General features: G+C 36.0%; 1 protein-coding gene across 1 annotated transcript in view; it reads right to left on the bottom strand.

The window, feature by feature from the left end:
• Positions 1 to 20,360, bottom strand: part of LOC306881704 (phospholipid-transporting ATPase ABCA1-like) — a gene marked incomplete at its 5' end in the record, with an annotated part of 140,791 nt that overhangs the window by 81,980 nt on the left and 38,451 nt on the right. Inside the window, 4 exons of the mRNA XM_079435923.1 lie at positions 2,741 to 2,938; positions 12,145 to 12,261; positions 13,776 to 13,915; positions 18,951 to 19,161. Of these exons, the coding sequence (XP_079292049.1) occupies positions 2,741 to 2,938; positions 12,145 to 12,261; positions 13,776 to 13,915; positions 18,951 to 19,161 (666 nt within the window). The remainder of the gene's footprint in view (positions 1 to 2,740; positions 2,939 to 12,144; positions 12,262 to 13,775; positions 13,916 to 18,950; positions 19,162 to 20,360) is intronic.

Here is a 20,360-nt window from a genome sequence, read left to right as displayed (position 1 = left end):
ACACACACACACACTTCAGCACCTCTGTGCGTCTGAATCTGACAGTGAAGAACGAGGTTTATGAAGCGAACGCCGAACAGCGAACCACCAGAGACCGAACACGAAGAAACCGAGTGAATGAAAGAGAGGAAGAACAGAGGAAACGTCAGCATCCACTCAAACTGAAACAGAAAACACGGAGACTGAACCACTAAACAAAGTGTACAAAATCACACATACCAAACCAACAACATCCACCCAAAATCTGTCATGCTTTAAATATTAAAAGAGCAAAATGTCTTCTTAAACAACAGTTCTTACTCCTCACTGGAACAACCCCCAAAATACATCATTTGAGCTCAAGAAGCAAAACTAATGGGTAAAACTTTACAATAAGATTCAGTTTGTTAGTGCTATGTATCAGGGATCATTATTACGCATTAGGTAATTATGAACTAACACTGAACAACATTTTTTTTTGAATGTATTAAATGTAGGTTAATTGTAATTATTGGTTACACTTTATTTGAAGGTGTCCTTGTTACAGTGTAATTATACATTCAGTACTGAGTAATATTAGTTAACTACATGTACTTACTCAGGGTTAGGGTTAGGATTAGGGTTTGGCTTGGGGTTTCTTGCACGCAATTATGCATAATTTATTGTTATTATAACAGTAAGTACATGCAACCTAACGAACACCTTAAAATAAAGTGTAACCTAATTTTTAAATATACTATTGATCATTTGTGAAGTCATCTTTGTTCACAGTACGTTTTTTTTATTATTATTATCTTAAATATTTATATTTAGCTTTAATCCATTTTTGTTTTAGTTTTAGTAATTTCAGTACTTCAAAAAAACATTCTTTGTTTCATTATGTTAGTTGCCAAGGCAACATTTCCGATTTTCATTCAAGTTCCCTAAAACAGTTCTTGGTAGTTTGAGTTATCAATAACACCACATTTTAGTAATTTTATGTGCATTTATAATTTTTATTAGTGTGTGTGTCCCTGCTCCTATTGCTTATTGCATTGTAAAAGCCAAACTTGAATTATTTATTTAATAATTTTTTACAATGTATTTTCAGTTTTACATTATTTTTATTAAAATAATAAAAATAAAATAATAAATAATTTGAATAACTTAATTAAAAACCCTTTCAATGGTATGAGCAAAATAAAACTATTTTCTCAGAGAATTAGAAATATTTCAAACCCCCCCCCCCAAAAAAAGGTTTGACATCATATGCAAAAAACGTTTTGTTTTTTTTATCGTTATATTGTTATTAAATTTTACTGCTGATTTCTTATTAGCGATATATTCCTTAAATGGTGATGCTTCCAGCCTTTTTGATCACCATAGAATACAAACATAATTTTAAAATAAAAGTCACATGGTTTGCAGTGAGAAGATGGTATATTTTAACATTTTAAATTATTGTTTTACAATCTGAAGCACAAGAGTCATGTGTTGCACACAGTATTTACTGAATCTCTGAACAGGCTCAGACTCTCTTCTGCTGGCTTCTGATTCTTTGATTGGTTTTGATCACAAAATGATACATCATGAATCACTGTGATCACCGGCTGCACTTTCAAGCTTCACAATGCCTGACTAGTGAGCAACAATGCGTGAATCATATGAAAGTTCACTCATTCCGCTTCAGAGGTTCAGCGCCTTGATCTGCGGCTCATGGATCAACACTAGAGAGGCTCAAACCTCTAAACCTCTGGTTGCCAGCCCAGATCGTTCCCCCCTAGGCTACACCGCCCCGATCACGCTTGAATCCAGACAAAACGAGAATAAAAGAGGGAAAACTACAGTGCAAGAGATCAGACGAGAGAGAAAAGCAGCGGTTCTGAATGGAAACTGAAATAATTGCTGGGAGAACATCAAAGGAGAGACGAGATCAGATGAACAAACCAGCGCTGCATGGGCAAAAGTCAGAATTTAAGAACTGGCTGTTTTTCAAATTATGAGGTGGATTTAGAATTAAATCTGGCAACATGTTTCACAGGATGCTGAACTGGAATTTGAACTGGAAGCGGAATAAAGGAAATGGAATTCTGGGAAACGTAACATATATAATGTTCAAACTACCAATCAATCTCAAACAAACATTTAAAATTGGTCTTGATGAAATTAATAAACTTCTAGTGAAAAGTTACACTTATGATAATTTCAGTATGTCAACATGTCAATGTTGTAAATATTAACTAAAACTAAATCACTTTTTGGTCTTTGAAATAAAGCTGAAATAAAACCAAGTATAAATATTAGATAAAAAGCACTAAATGAAATATAGTAAGTTTAAGTTGAAATACCAAAATTAACTAAAACTAAAATATCAATAAATTAAACTTAGCTGAAATAACATAAGTTTAAAATAATATACCGTATAAGTACTGAAATGACTAAAACAAATATTTTATTTTATAAAAGTAATGAATTAAAGATAAATATGATTATTTTATTTTATATTGTCATTTTAAGTTTTAATTTACTTTTTTTCTTCATAACATTTAAATATAAAATAAAATAAAATAATTAGATTTAATTCTCAAGTCAGTTTTCAATGTTTGTCTTGAACATCATAAATGTCTAGTGGAAAATTACACTAACTGCATTTATTACTTCTAAATGCAAATTCTGCATCCTGTTTGCTTCCTCAGTTCAAATTCAACTGAAATTCAGGAAGTGAACAGAAATGCATTCTGAAGCGTGCAGCAGGGAGCTTTAGTGAACGCGGAAGACGCACCGCGAGGATCTGAGTGATCTGCTGCGCTGCGCTGCTGGTGGCGCTGAAGACATTACGCCAGTCGAAGGCTGGCATCCCTGCTGGACGCTCTGACTCAGGGCCGTTAAACAGGAAGCTGCCGATGAGCGCCGAGGACAGACCGGTATCCTCCAGCTGCTGGTCCAGAACGGCTGCAAACACAGGGTTCTTCAGAAGACCCTGAGAACACAAAACACATTCAACAGGGTAAACATCATCAAACATCTAAAGCTAGGGTTCTCATAAAACCAGCATTTCATCAGCTGATGCCAATCCCAGTCAAACTGCATGACTCTGGATACTAATTACACAAATATAAATGAAGAGCAGGTTTTTTTTCCACTTGTTCTTGTTAATATTGTTGTTAATAATATTAATCAATATTAATGGCTGCCCACTGCTCCGGGGTATGTGTACATGGTGTGTGTGTGTGTGTGTGTGTGTGTGTTTGTTCACTGCTGTGTGTGTGCACTTTGGATGGGATAAATGCAGAGCACCAATTCTGAGTATGGGTTACCATACTTGGCCACATGTCACTTAAAAAAATAAATAAATAAATAAAAAAATCACATGAATGCACATTAATCAAATAAATTGGTCCTACCTGCATTTAACTGTGATTAATATGTCAATATTAAAAATCACATTTGGTCATTGAAATAAAACCAAATATAAATATTAGATGAAAAACGTTAAAAAAAAAGTCAACATTTATAATTATCGTTTAACCTGGAGTACTAAAATAAGCAAACCAAAAATAACAATTAAAAAGCTAATAAAAAAAAAATCAGTTTAAGTTCTACTAAAATTAATACATTTATTAATAATAAAGCTAAAAAAAAAAAAAAATTATAAAATGACAAAAGCACATAAAATTAAAACTATAAAAAATTTATTGTTGGTCATTGGAATAAAGCTGGAAAAAGTTATGCATATTATTTTTTATATTAAGAAAAATAAGAAAAGTTGCTTAGGCAACTAACTTAAACGAAATATTTAAAATATTTGAAAAATGTATTACTTACTAAAATTACTAAAACTGAAATAAAAACTAAACAGAAATATTTTTAAAAACTAAAACAAAAATTTCTAATGAAATAATATTAAATTCTAATAAAAAATACTAAAAATGTAACTAAATGAAAAAAACTAAAATGAAAACTGAAAATATATAAAAAAAAGCTTTTAAAATATTATAATGGTACACAAATAATACTACAATAACAATGCACCAAGACAGCCATTGTTTAACAGCAAGTGCATTCGGACATTTTTGCACTTGAGCACATTACCACACATGCCCTGAGAAGAAAATACACAACCAAGTCTTCCACAGCAGCTGCCTGTCAGTCAGACCAACCTCTGAACAGACGCGGTGCTCAACGATACCAATGCTACAGAAACACTTGCACTGATGCATTTTCAGTTTGTAATAGTATTTTTCGCATCCCTGTGCCGAACACATGACAACCGCATCCTGCAGACTCATATCGTACTCCCATCAGAACCAGGCAATTACTCTGTGTACCATCCTCGCTCTCTCCATCTCTCTCTCTCTCTCTCTCTAGCTCTCTCTCTCTCTCTCTCTCTCTTCAAGCTAGGTGGCACTGTTGCTCTTCAGCACCGTCTGGAAACGAGCTCAGGCCCGCAAAAGCCTCTTTGTCTCTGTGTTGTTCTCACACACAGACACACTCACACGCTTGTGTCATAAATTGCTGTTCCACCCCTCTCCTTTATCATTCCTTGTCCTAACCTGCAAGGATAAAAGCATGTCACTCTACACAGGGGTTCACAACACACACCAAAACACACATGCAGACACACAAACAGCATGCATTCAATGCATAAACATACAAATACTAACACCGACAGATAAACATGAATATATAACACCCACACACCACATACATATTAAAACATAAATGCCCACAAACATACAAATGCATCATGCACACACACTCATAAATGTACATATACAAACACACAACACACAAACATGAACACATAGGCAAACAAGCATGAATGTATTAAAAAAAAACACACACATTTGTTGAAACTCGCAATTCATATGTAAATCTTTGCACGGCTTTAGTGCGCTTGCTGATTCTTTTGAAAGCATGTGTGTGTGTCCGTGTTGAATGTGCCCATAGTAACGTATTCACTCCTGTATATCATTATGCTGAAGCAGCTAATAAGACAGTGTCATCATGATTATTAAAGTCTTATTGATGATCATTATAACTGTATTCAAACTCCCTGAATCTGTTTAGCACATCACTGCAAAAACGCTGGAGGAACCCTTGCAGGAACTGAACAAACTGGTGCTCGTTCTTGTCTGCTGTGCAACGTTTAGACAGAAAGACAGAGAGGGACAATTGATAGCAGGATACATACAGAGGCAGACAGATAAACGTAAGATACATACATTGACAGAAAGATGTACAATACATAGATGCATAGACAGACAGACAGACAGGCGATAAGCAAATAAAAAGACAGACAGACAGAGAGAGACGATAAGCAAATATATAGACAGAAATAGAGACAGACAGACAAAAATACGGATGTACAATAGGCAGATATATAAAGAGAAATACAGACAGACATACTGTACGTACAAAAGACATATATATATAGGCAAAAATACAGACAAATTTATAGACAGACAGACGATAGGCAGATATATTGACAGACAGATGAAAGACAGATGATAGGCAGATATATAAACAGAAATACAGAGAGACTGACAGATAACTATATAGACAGACAGGCAGAAAGACAGCTGATAGGCAGATATGTATGTATAAATTAATGCGGATACATTTGAAAATGGTGTTTTAGATTTAAAACGCTCTCTGTCCACACTAGCATTTTCCAAAAATGTTGGAAAATGTTAAATTAGGATTGTATGCCTGATCTAAAACTCAACTGCCCAAGTTTTGCTGCAAACAGCAATTGCATGTAAATTTTCTGTCATCTTTACAGAACTGTGATATGAAGAGTGTACAAAGTAACAAATCTGGAGCAATAGTGTGAATGTGAATAGCACATAACAGCCACAATATCGGTATAAATATAGTTTTCAAACGAAAACGTATTAGTGTGGACAAGGCCTTAGAGAGACAGACTGATGATCGGCAGATACAGTATACAGACAGACAGACAGACAGACAGACAGACGGTATGCAGATTTATAGACAGATGATACGCAGAAATACAGACAGACATACTATTGGCAGATATATAGGCAAGACATACACATGATATGCAAAAATATAGACAGACAGATGATAGATACATAGACAGATCTGCTTATGTGTTTGTGTGGCCATTGTTACATTAATACACTCTTTATAGGATCACTAATTCAAAACCACTGACAGCCTATTTTCCAATAAAATGCAAAGCTCTGCTTGTTAAAACGTTCAAATGTTTTCAAATTAAGCAGTATTAAATGATTACATTAGGGCACAGCTGCTAATAGAGGCCACCATAAAATATTTTAGCCATTAAACATAAATTATTGTGCCAAAACACGTGACTATAAAAACGTAATTTATTCAGACATCAGACAATAGTCTCTGACTGCCAACCAAACTGTTTAAATGGAAATAGACAGAGAGAGGCGCACTGACTTGGTTTCATAACCCTAGTGGACCGCAGTACTGCCTTCTAAGGAATCACTGTAACCGAAATGGAAGATACATGACTGATCTGGAGCTCCCTACATAGGCAACAATACATATAGTACTAATCATGTAAAATACAAGACTAGATCCATAATCTATTACAAAGGAGTCTGGCGCCGATAGAAGCTCAACAATGGTCCAACTGTCAACTTTGTGTGTCACGGCCTTAAAGGATTTTTTTCTTATTTTGCACTGAGGTTTCCTTACAATGTTATCAATATTTTTACATCAACAAGTAATAGTATTTTCTGTACTGTTTTGGAATAGTTGTGGTGGATTGTAGACGTAGAAGACGTAGACGTAGAAGTAAACACCACTGCTATGATTGGCTAATAGTTGTGCATGTTTGACAGCCTACATCCTTCATAGATGAACAAGTTCAAGTTCAAGTTGAGCTTTATTGTCATTCTGCTACATGTGTGGACATATAGTGGAACGAAATGTTGTGTCCCGCAGGACCACAGTGCTACATACTAGTTAAACATAAGATAAACATATGCAAAAACAATGCAAGTATAAGAAAATAAAAAAAGAGCATCTGACTATACATATACTATAATACTATAACTACTATACCTAGTTGCCTAGACATACACAAACTGAGACTGTACAAGAACTTTACATACTGTACATGAAATTGTGCAAAAAGATAGAAATAAAAATAAAAATTGCATATATATTTCGTACATTAATTTGTTGTGCAGATTAAAGAGAGATTTTTGTGGGAAGCAGTGCATAGTGCAAAAACATTTGTAGTGCAATGCTCAAGTAAACGCTGCTGTGATTTAGATAAAAAACGCATATATCCTCAGTACATATCAAACTATCTGTAGTAATAGACAAACCAATAGTGACCACATGAAAAAACTGTTTCTCATACTTGTGCTGCGACATTACTGTCCTATAGAGCCACACAGCATCGACTTCTAGCTTCAATCTTTCTGAAAATCCTCTGTTGAATTGTGCCTTGTTTGTAAACGAATCTGTGATAAAATGAAGTGAACAGTTTCTGCATTGACCTGCATTTGCCTCTCTCGTTATTTACAATACATGTGTGAATCGGTGGGCGGGGCTAAACAGGCAGTGATGTAGAATCGGTGGGTGGAGCTAAACAGATAGTAATGTAGAATCGGTGGGTGGAGCTAAACAGGTAGTAATGTAGAATCGGTGGGTGGAGCTAAACAGGTAGTAATGTAGAATTGGTGGGTGGGGCTAAACAGGCAGTTACATAGAATCGGTGAGCGGAGCTAATCAAGCAGTGCAGTAGAATCGGTGGCGGGGCTAAACAGGCAGAGATGTAGAATCGGTGGGCGGGGCTAAGCAGGCAGTGATGTAGAAGCAGGCGATGATCTTCTTCTGTGGAGGCGGTGCTTATCCACACTATTACATCATAGAGTACAGCATCCACAAGCTGTCATTTTGGCAGATATAAGCTGTTTTTAGACTAAAGACAAAGTTTTGAGTTCTGAAACTTACAGGATGTTTTATAGTACAATGACCTCTTATGTGTCAAAAGATTAAGAATTTAGATTTCTCAGTTCATGACCCCTTTAAAGGTCCCGCACAGGGTAATGAAAAAGTCTAAACAAAGTTCACTTCTTTCCACTCCATCCACACTCATCTTCTCTTCCTCATCTTCTCAAAAAGCTCATTTGAAAATGACACTGAGGTGATGGAGGAAGGGGGGTAATGTAGCGACAGAGGGTTCGTCTGAAGGTGTGCCGCTGGTTAATCCCTTTCCCGCTGCTGGGGAAAATGATCCTGCACTTACCCATAATTACCTTCTCCTTTCATGCACCCTATCGCAGAGGAGGGGCAATAAACTCTCTCTCACACACACACACCTGCGAGCGAGATGGAGGGTTTAAGAGCTTTCGTGTCAGTCTTCATTCCTGAGGGGTGTGTGAGAGACTCTCTTTCATTCTCAGCTGAGGTGACTCATCCATAACAATAATGGACACTGAACTACATCCACAATGGAAGATAAGTTCTGTGTATCTGTCAACTCGCTAATAAAGCACTTCCTGAGGAAATACTACATATTAACAACTGGGATTTCTGGTTAGAACCTCATCAGACATATTAGTGGTGTTGAGAGTCACTGTCTGGCAACCTTCAGCTGCACAAGGTGGCATTTTTGTTAAAGATCAGAAGCATTTATTGGCCAGAATGGATATAGTGACTTTACAGTTTCAAAACTGCGATACAACGAATATATGTTAATGCTGTACATGCTAGTTCCATCTCCTCGATCCATCTTCTTCCTAACGAGCTTACTGCGTTTTAAATTATGGTAGGCACTTCCGGTTTGGGTGCAACAAATAATTTCAAATTGAATTAATTTACGATATAAACCATGAATAATTCCCCAAAATTAACTAAGAATCTTTAATTTTTCTCCCCAAATCCGTCACTTTCCAGGGTTGTATTCACACAGACGCTGTAAAATGTAATTATATGCCAAATCAAGTTCAAGTTGAGCTTTATTGTCATTCTGCTACATGTGTGGACATATAGTGGAACGAAATGTTGTGTCTCACAGGACCACGGTGCTACATACTAGTTAAACATAAGATAAACATACAACAATGCAAGTATAAGAAAAAAACATTATTATAATAAGATTTAACACCTTCGTAATGCTGCTACAGAAGGATCTTTAGGATGAATGCGTGGTATGTTGAAAGTAATTTGTTAATGCTTTTACACATTTAAATTCCCTTTTAATGATCAATGGTTGAAGGGTGAGAAAAATGATGTCACCACATTGTACCCAGGTTTTGAAAATGCTTATTATTGCGTTCATAGAGCGAAACCTTCTGCTGATTGTTTACCGTGTAAAGGGAAGTTACAGTACTCCCATTATTTGTGCAAAGTGTCATGGGGCGTAGGGAAAAGGTGGATAGGAAGTGAGACGGAGAATATTCTTGCATTGCTAGCTTTGATAAAGAAAATAAGGATGCTGTACCGGCCAAGGCTGAGGAGCTTATCGAAACGTATTCAGATACATGAGCGGGATGTTTCTCTCTGGGGGAAAAGTAGAGGTGTATGTTTCCTAGCTTTGCGAATTGCAAATTTTGAACTTGGTGACAAAACAGACGAGCAAAATCACTACGATTCAGAGGTCAGAATTAAAGCTAAAAGACTTTCAAATGAGTGCTTGACATTAGCGGAGATGTATTCGCAGGAAATAAGCCATCCATGCTACTATGCAAACTCGTGAAATGCCAAGTGAGCTCATCCTGTAAGTCACCCACAGAACTCCCACGAGACGGAGGGGGAACAATGCAAACCCACAGCATAGTAATACATGTGCAAGACACCAGCAGTCCAAAAGATTCCCTGCTATAAAACATCCACCAGCTTCGAAAGTGAGAGAAATCACAGGATAAGTTCTTGAGTTGCGGCTAACAAGGAAATGAGGGTACTGTAGCGCACTGGACTGACTGTATGACTGGAAATAGGTCAGACAGCACTTTCAATTTGATACAGGAGCTGATTCATGTGTTATAATTGAGGAGACATTCGCACAGCTGTCACTGAAGAAAGAACAGCTCCAGCTGAGGCTTCGTTCAGTGGCGCAGGAGGTTGTGAATGTGCCAGTGTTGAAGCCAAGACCAAATCATTCGGGTCCGAGTCCAGGCCAAGACCTGAGTAGGTTGAGTCTGAGTCAAGAATGAGATTAGAAGAGGGTCGAGTCCAAGTCAAGACTAAGACCAGATGAGTGTAACACTGTGCTTCGTTCACACTTAAAAATAAAATCTAAAGAAACTTTCCATGATAAAGAACTTTTTGTGCATTGTAAAGGAATATGGATGGATGTTACATGGATGTTAAAGGAATAGTTCCCCCAAAAATGAAAAGGTGCATGCTCATCCTCAAGCCATCCAAGATTAGGATGAGTTTGTTTCTTCATCAGATTTGGAGAAATGTAGCATTGTATCATTTGCTCACCAGTGGATCCTCTGCAGTAAATGGGTGCCGTCAGAATGAGAGTCCAAACAGCTGATAAAAACCTCACAATAATCCACAAGTAATCCACACCACTCCAGTTCATCAGTTAACGTCTTGAGAAGCCAAAAGCTGCATGTTTGTAACAAACAAATACATAATTTTGAAGTTTTTAACTTCAAGCCATTGCTTCTGACCAAAATACGAATCCATAGTTCATAATAATGCTTCCTACAGTGAAAAAAAAAAAATGTTCTCCCTCATCAAAATCTACCCACATATTTATTTTGGACTGTTTTGGCTTGTAAAAGGTGCTTGACCTGTGCAGATTTATCTCCTGATTCAGACCAGATTTTCATTAGAGGAACTGTTTTTATGGATAGAGGGCTCGTATTTTAGCCAGAAGCAATGGTTTGAAGTAAAACATGTCTTGATGAATGTTTACAAACCCTCACCTTTTGGCTTCTCAAGACGTTAACTGATGGACTGGAGTGGTGTGGATTACTTATGGATTATTGTGATGTTTTTATCAGCTGTTTGGACTCTCATTCTGACGGCACCCATTCACTGCAGAGCATCCATTGCTGAGACACTGATGCAATGCTGCATTTCTCCAAATCTGGTGAAAAAACAAACTCATCTGCATCTTGGATGGCCTGAGTTTGAGGACATTTTTAGAAAATTATCCTTTTTTGGTAAACTATTTCTATAAAAGTTATTCATGAAACTACAGATGACAATAAAGAAGCTTTATTTTGCTAGTAAAACACAATAGCATAGAGCCAATCATGTGAATCAACACAGACCACAAAATGTATCTGAGCATCAGTGTCATATCCAAATTGCTCCAGAATTCATGAAAATATTGTTTTGGAATAGAACTAGAGAAGGACTTGAGACTGATCTCGAGTAGCACAACACTGCAATTCAGGGAAATTAATCTCCTGGGTCGGGCATGAGCTACAGAGACGGGACTAGTTAAAATGAATCAAAAGATGCATCTCAACAAGGTGGAAAGTTAAAAACTGATCCAGCGAAAATCATCTAAAAAGAGAGATTGAGCTCTATATTGCGGATGCAGCATGTGAAGCCCCCCTCCCTCCGCTACACCAGGTGAAAGCTGAACTCAAGTGTATGGAGCAAGAAGACACCCTTGATGAAGTAACAAGCCATGTTGTCAGTAATCACGTCCTGTGGAGACGCCCCCATCCGTGTCGATTACGGCAGTGAAGAGGGTGAAATTAATTCTTCCCACCGCAGAGGATGTAATTGTTAAACTCTCTGCTGCTGGTTTATTTAGCTCCTTAGATACAGCAAGTGGGTTTTTACTAGTCACGAGCTGACCACTTGAATCACTACAAATGTCACGTTTTAAATTATCACCAATCGAGAAATTGTTCAAAGAAAACAACACGCATGCATGCATGCACGCACACAGACACACACACATATATATACACTTATATACATAATAAATATACACAGTACACACACATATTATGCAAACAAAAATTGTATTTATATTAATCATTTGACAGCACTATTTTATTGATAGATAATCTTATTCATTCATATGCATCAGCAGCTGCCTACTGTCTCGTAAATTCATTAATTTGATAAAAAGATGTCATGTTAAGCCGTGTTGCTCACACAGATGACACAAGGAACTTGCATGACGCATCTGCACTCCTCCTTTTAAGTTCACACTGTGAATAAAGAGGCCAAAAGCGAGCAGCTCTCACTCACCCTCAGTGTGTTGATCTGTGTGCCGTTGTTGAAGAAATCCCAGATGACGTCTTGATTCTCCAGCCAGGCCTCTGCCAGCTCGCCCACTTTAGCCAGCGCGTCAAAGGTGCGGTTGGCCTGATGACAGAGACACTGCATTAAATGCATGTGGACCGCTCTTCAGTGCACTCAGTAGGCAGCTCAGCTCATTGGAACACTTGATTCTGATCGACGCTGCTATAACACTGGATAATTCAGCATCTTAGGAGTTTTTCATTGAGCTGATTAATGAGTCTTCGGCAAGAACCACCATACAATCAGATCAAACAGCAAAGCCTGTCTTTCTCAGAAAAAAATAAATAAAAATACACGCACACACATATGAGAAAACTTAAAATATTAATAATATAGAATAATATAGAACTGCATTTAGGAACGTTTATATGAACTTTCAAAATTCTTCCCTGTGCATCTGCTACAATGTAAGATACATACATACATACATACATACATAAAGTTCTTAAGAAAATACGTGAGAATTCAAGAATTTCTCAAGAATTGCATTTGTACAAACTTGATGAATGAATGAATATCTTTATTGACATTGTACAAGTACAACAAAATTGAATGCAATGGGTGCTTAGTGTAATGGAAAAAATAGATAAAACCAATAATCTAACAAATAGTACAAGATCTGTGACTTAGAATTTATCTTACAAAATTTCTTAACTTCTAAGAAGTTCATACCAAGTTCTAAAATTAAATTCTTGAGAAATTCCTAAGTTATTAGAATTTTCTTCATTTTTTGCTGTTGTTGTTTTAAGTTTTTGAAGACGGATGACCTGGGTCTGGATTCATGAAAATAAGAAATAAGCTAAGAACTTTTGTAAGATAAATGTGTTCTTATTTTCTTGAATGCCCAGGTCGTCTTGGTAAAAAATAAATAAAAAAATATATAAATAAAAAACATGAAAAAGATGAAAACTTAAGAAAATGTTTGAGAACTTAAGAATTTCTCAAGAATTGCATTTAGGAACATTTGTACAAGTTCATAGAAAATAAAATAATAAATAAATAATAAGAAACCTTAAGAAAAATATTTGAATGCCTTTACGAACACTTGCACAAACTTCCTAGAAGGCAAGACATTTCATAAGGAGTTTGCACAAATGTCCTTAAATGCAATTTTCAAATGTTTTATGAAGAACTTTGTTTGGGACGTTTTAACAGATGCACAGAGATGACCTAGGGCTGGATTCAAAATGTCTAATCTTCTCTCTTATTCTGGTGAGTCCAGCCGCAGGTGGTCTCTGTTCTTTCAGTGCAGCTGCGGCTCATGAGCAGAAACAACTCTGCATCTTTCTGAAAGCATGTCATCACTGAAACATGAAACTTTTACTCTTCTTTAAAATTTCATGCGACACAATCAGCAGCTGTTTGCGTGCGTGTGAACGGCAGATTCAGTTCTCGGTGGATTTCTGGGGTGTTGAAGCACACAAACAAGCATAAAAACACTGGAGCTCGTTATGTGCATTCATCCTGGTTACACCAATTTACATACAATGAGGGTCTGTGTTCCTTTTGAGCAGAAGGCTAAATAAAGGGCCATGTTGTTAATGATGCAGTGCATTAATGCATGTGCGTGTTTGTACCTCTGTGACGATGCTGCGTGTAACATCAGTGTCTGGCGTGTAGAGGATTTTTCCCTGCAGGAACGGACGGAAGGTTTTCCAGAGCAGACGCAGGCTGGAAGTGCTCTCCAGCGTGTCCGTCAGGTTTTTACAGAACGCACCTGCAGAGACAGATGAGTGCATGCGCATGAATAACACACGAGCGCAGGAGCAGCTTCAGATAGTGAGTGACACAGTGAGGACTGTCCATGAGCATCAAACACATCTGAGCTCCCGTTTATCATATCTGATGTGCTCTATGTGTGTTAAACTGTGTTTAGAATAATAATAGTAATCAGATTTGAGCAGGACAACAGCTTTAGCCTTAAACCCAGATTCAGATTTGAGATCAGACTCACTTTAACACCGTCAGATACAGCTTTCAGAACAGAAATGAGCTCTCTGTGCCAAACAGCACAGCAGGCCTGAGCTCTGGCCGGCATCCACTGGACGTTTCAGTCTAAAACACTCCTGCTTTTGCAAGCGCTGACATCTGCAGTGATTTAATGATCAGGGGAGGCATTTATCAAACCAACTGAAGTACTATTTTCACATTAAATTTTCAAAAATGAAGTAATTTTACACTTATTCATGCAATTAAGAATACATGTCATGCATAAATGTATGTAAGACCTTATCTCAGATCATGAATTATTTAGAGAGCTGACACTAACCTAGTTAGGAGTCACACAACACATTACAAATAAGTAAATAAATAAATAAGTCATACACACACAAATATATATATATATATATAAATAAACATATAAATCATATATATTAGATATAATTCTTGATTTCTTTTTTTTTTTTTTTTACTAGTGGGTGCAAGACACTATAGTTCATTTATATAAGTGAGGATAGCAAAATAAAGTGAACTGTGATATATAGACCAAAAATTATTCAGACACTTTGATCTGACCAAGTTTTGCTTCAGTGTTTTTCTTTAATTGCTAATGTGACCTTTTTCCACCACAGACTGAACACAATGAAGCATTGCTTGGTAACTGGTTGAGCTAAATTGGTATTGTGTCTTAAATTTAACAGCTGCCTGCTATTCAACAGAATTCATAACATAACTTTCTTTCAAAGTTATCTGACATCATCAAGATCAGTTTGTTCTGACACAGTTTAACTCCGAGTTCTTCTCATATTTTATCATCATAAACTGTGATAATGTGAGAAATGTTGTCTGATTTTGGTTTGACTGTATAATGCTTTTTAACTATTGTAGTTCTGTTTAGATATGATTACGAAGACATGTTTTTCACTTGTGAAATGTGACAAACTACATAAACATTAAACATTAACAACAAATGTTCAATGGATTGAAAACTACATCGAAATAAAACAACGATAATATAATAAATATTATCATTTATGTTAATTCTGTGTCATTTGGAACAACATAAAGGTGAGTAAATGACAGTAAATGATGATTTTTGGGTGAACTATTCCTTTAAATGTCTTCTGATCAGGTTTATTATAGTTAAGTTAAACTAACTAAACAAAACCATAGAAAAGAAGAAAAGAAATACTCAAATTACTTGAAATCAAATTAACAGCAAATTATTTTATTTCAGGTAGAAACCTTTTTCATTTGGTTTAATTTGATGTACTAAAATAACAAACTAAAAATTAATAAATAAATAATATATATTAAAATGATAATAAAATGACCAATAAAAAAAAAGCCAGGACATTATCCATACATCTGATGGAAATTTACCCTAAAATACAACACAATGCACTGCGAAATTTAAAAAACACAGATAAAACCTAGATAAAAAAATTAATAAAAAATTAAATGCAGAAAATTACTTCCTATTAATAAAGTACATAGCGCTCTATTTTTTGTGCAGGAAGCACAACACACAACTTGCATCACATTTTTCATTTGATACTTTTGGTGTTGTAGTTCTGTTTAGATACGATTAAAAATTTAGCAATTGGAAAATGTGCCGAACGACATACTATCACTAGTCCTGCAAAAACTAAACCTTACAACGATCTACAACAGATTTCCTGTGCGTGCACTCCTCCATCTCAGTGCTATATCACCTCTGGCCTTCTTGACTAATTTAGGAGCTGAAGCAAAGTTTTAACACATTTTACGCATGACATTGATCTTTAACTGCATATAAAGGCACAAAGTTTTTCATTCTTTGAATTCTGAGAAACTTCTGGGAAAAGTTGAAGTGTCTAAGTGGTTTTATAAATATCACCTCAGGACCGTGTGAATAAAACAAACCATTGGCTGCTTCTGTGTTTTATGTATTGAATTCTACACTCTTTTTCTTGTCAAAGGCTTTCTTTTGTCTGCTCACCGAACTCTTCACAGAAAAGTCTTGATCTCGGTGGGCCTGAACCTCTCGAAATAAACGCAGAATAAATGAAATGCATCACAGGATGACAAATCACCGCCTTCGCTCTCCTACACAACTACACCATGACGCTTCCCAAAGACGCTCCGACCAATGACTGTAATCAAATCAGCTCTCCTCAAAACTAGATGGTTACATTAGACTGGATACCAGCTCAAACGAAAGAACAAAACCGCCCTGCAAACAAACACCTGGACACTGAGCCTTAGCCTATCCATTATATACTGTGCTATTTATTCATGTTTTACATTTTTGAAGTTTACATTTTAGGTTTTTTTTTTGTGCTTTTGATATTTTTATTTTTATTTTTATTTTTGTTTGTTTTTTTAATTTGGAATTTCTTAAGTTTTAATTTTAGTAATGTCAGTATTTCAACAAACTTATTTTATTTCATTTAGTTTTTTTAAGTTTACATTTTTCATCTAACATTAAGATTTCTTTTCAGCTTTATTTCAGTTAATAAATATGATGCAAGTTTAGTACTGCAACTTAAAAAAAACTAACAAAAAGTTATATTTTTCATTTAATATATTATTATTATTATTATTATTATTATTATTTGCAGTACGGCTGCATGATCATTTGAAACAAAACTAAAATCGTTATAAGGCTTAGCAAGATATTTAATTAAATAAAGAACAATAATTAATATATGAATTGTGTTGCAGAGCAAAATGGTTTATTTTACAGTTGCAGTGTAAAATAATAATAATAATAATAATAATAATAATAATAAATTATTATTATTATTATTATTTTTTTGTAAATATTACAAAACAAAATTAATGTTTTGTTTTAGTATTTTTTTATAGTACTACTACTATTATTAATAATAGTGTTGTTGTTCTTAATATAAAAAAAACGTCTTACTGACAGATAATTATAACAGTGTGCAGCCCCCAAAAAATAGCACACACACACAAAAAAATAATAAAATAAAACACAAAATAAATAAATAAATAGATCACATTTTAAAATCACATTTAAAGCAACAATACCAAATAATAATAATAATAATAATAATATAAAAAATTACAATACAAATATTAATATTAAAAAAATAATAATAATAATAGTAAAATCTTTCATTCTGAAGTCCTAATTTGCAGTTTTATTTCAGTTAATGAAAAACTATTTTAAGTTTTAGTTAACAATAAAAACACAGCAAATACTAAAACAAGCATCACTAAAAATTTGTTTAAAATGTGTATTATTATTATAAAAGAGAAAAATGCAAAGGTTAGTAACCTCAATCTGTAACAGTAGAGAAAAATAGTTGTTGTTTTTTTTTTGTAAAACAAGGGCGTCTTTTCATATCTTTATAGCATTTTAAATTGACATAAATCACTGATGACAGATTACAATTACAACTGGGTCCCAGTGTAGGCTACGTCTGTAGTTTGTGTCTGAACAACAAACACAATTACTGCTCGACTGAAAGAAGTGCATCTGAGAATTAAAGAGACACAAACACTCTGATTCCTGACATATGACTTCGGTGGCACTCACTGCTACTGTTTTATTAGCGTGCACGCATCCAACGACACACCGGAGGAGCGTTCTGCAGATTTACTGAAAGATCAACAGCGCAGCCAAATCTCAAAACGCAGTTCAACTCCCCATTATGTACAGCGGATGCGATCTGCATTTCATAACGCATCTGTTTGCTTTCCCACCAGAGAGACGTCAGCGTGTTCAATCCCAACACGGCCGAATCAGAAGGAAAGCGCGATCCCATTAGCATGCCAACAGGGCCGAGAAGCCATCCACACAGAGCCGAGCACAATGCGCGTGATTTGCGGTGTCAGAACAACAGAAAGCGCTCTGGGAGAGACAGCCAATCCTATTTACTACCGTTTCAAAGAGAAGGTAATTAAGGGAACGGCCCAACAGAGCTGCTAATTAACTCGGTCCTCCTGATATTCAGCATTCTGTTCAAACACAGGAGCCGCTGTAAACAAACAAACATCATCAACCCCGCCGGCGCCGATGCAACACTCACCTTCTGCTCACTTAACTAGTCACTAGCCAGTTAACTAGGTTCACCAGTTAAACCCAACTGATCCATCCACTGGGAATGTTTAACATCTCACTGGAGTGGGAAATAACACTGAGTAACGACTTTGATTATGGTCCTCTCATACAACTATAACCATTTTAAAGTAATGACTATCTTTTGTAAAAAAAGTAGTTCACTTAAGCATGCTTTTAAAAAGAGTACTTATTACAGAAATACACTTTTAAAGAACATACGGTTATAATTTATTTTAAGGCGTCCTTAAGTAGGCCTACTTACTGATTAGGGTTTGGCTAAGGGTTACTTGCATGTAATTATGCATAATTCATTGTTAATTCATTGCATAATTCATAATAGTAAGGACATGTAACGTATAACAAAGACACCTTAAAATAAAGGGTTACCAAACATACTTAAGTGCAAAGGGGAAAGGGAAGTGATGTGTGGCCAAGTATGGTGACCCATACTCAGAATTTGTGCTCTGCATTTAACCCATCCAAGTGTGCACGCAGTGTAAAAGTAGTGAACATACACCCGGAGCAGTGGGCAGCCAATGCTGCGGCGCCCGGGGAAGAAATCTAAGGATTGCCAACGATCCTCCTACAGTCCTCCGCTCTACCAGCTGAGCTATCGAAGGGACAAAACCGCTTGAATAATATGAAGCCCACTGTTCAGTTTCACTTAGAAACATGTCACACAATGAAAGTAACTGGTCTGATTTAAACTGTACTGTCTGACTGCTGAATCAGCTCTTACTGGTGTTAGCGCTGCTCGTGTTGGTGTTGTCTGCTGTTGCGGCGCGTGTGTTCTGTTGGTCTGATTCTGGTGACACTGATCTCACAGCAGCTCTGCTCGTCATGTTAAAGTCTGTTCCACACATCAGCTGAGAGAGGCTCCCGAACGGATCCGACCTGAAGTCCAACGTGTCTGCCGCATTCAGCAGCGCTGAAGACCTAAAGTTAGACATCTGTGCTGAGAACAAAAAACATCAAACAGGAAAGTCCCCATGTCAGAAATGTTGCTTATGCTCATCAAGGCTGCATTTATTTGATCAAAAATAATATTATATTAATGCAATTTAAAATAGCTGTTTTCTATGTGATATATACTAAAGGGATAGTTCACCCAAAAAATGAAGCTTCTGTCTTTAATTACTCACCTCATGCTGTTCCAAGCCTGTAAGACCTTTGTTCATCTTCGGAACACAAATTAAGATATTTCTGATGCATTCCGAGAGCTTTCTGTCCCTCCCATAGACCGCAAGTATACCACCATGGTCAAGGCTCAGAAATGTAGCAAACACATTATTAAAATAGTCCATGTGACATCAGTGAACAAAAATAACGACTTCATTCATGTCTATGAACGGTCAGAGAGCTCTCGGATTTCATCCAAAAATATCTTAATTTGTGTTCCGAAGATGAACAAAGGTCTTACGTGTTTAAAAACGTCATGATGGGGAGTAATTAATGACAGAATTTTCATTTTTAGGTAAACTATCCCTTTAAAATGTAATTGACTGCTGTGTTCAAAGCTGTATTTTCAGCATCATTACTCCAGTCTTCAGTGTCACATGATCTTCAGAAATCATTCTAATATACTGATTTACTGCTCAACAAACATTTATCATTATTATCAATGTTGAAAACAGTTGTGTATTCTTGTGGAAACGGTCATACATTTAATTTTTTCAGGATTCTTTGATGAAAAGAAAGTAATTAGTTACTTTTTTTAAGGAGTAATGCAATATTATAATGCATTACTTTTAAAAGTAACTTCACCCAACACTGATTAATGTCTTTACTGTCACTTTTGATTAATTTAATGCATTCCTGCTGAACAAAAGTTTTGATTTCTTCCAAAATATCCAAACTTTTGAACAGTAGTGCATTTAGTTCATTTTATTATGTAAATTTCGCCTTCATGCTGCCTGTGTGGACCCATTTTTGTCCGAACCGGAAGACGTAATAAAAGCACATTATGAAAACACACCGCTGCTGCAGACTCGTGAGATACGCTTGAGTGAACATTTGTCCATCCCATAACTGAATATCAGCATGTAATGTCATTAATTAATGCCATGCGATGAGTGTCTAGTTCCCGGCGTGTCGGTGTAATATAAGTCCATCTGTGCTTTGCATCTGTTGGCCCGGCGGCTAGAGCCAC

This window comes from Barbus barbus (assembly GCF_936440315.1).
Source record: "Barbus barbus genome assembly, chromosome: 2".
NCBI classification, from domain to species: Eukaryota; Metazoa; Chordata; class Actinopteri; order Cypriniformes; family Cyprinidae; genus Barbus; species Barbus barbus.
This window is presented reverse-complemented; position numbering and strand designations above follow the sequence as displayed.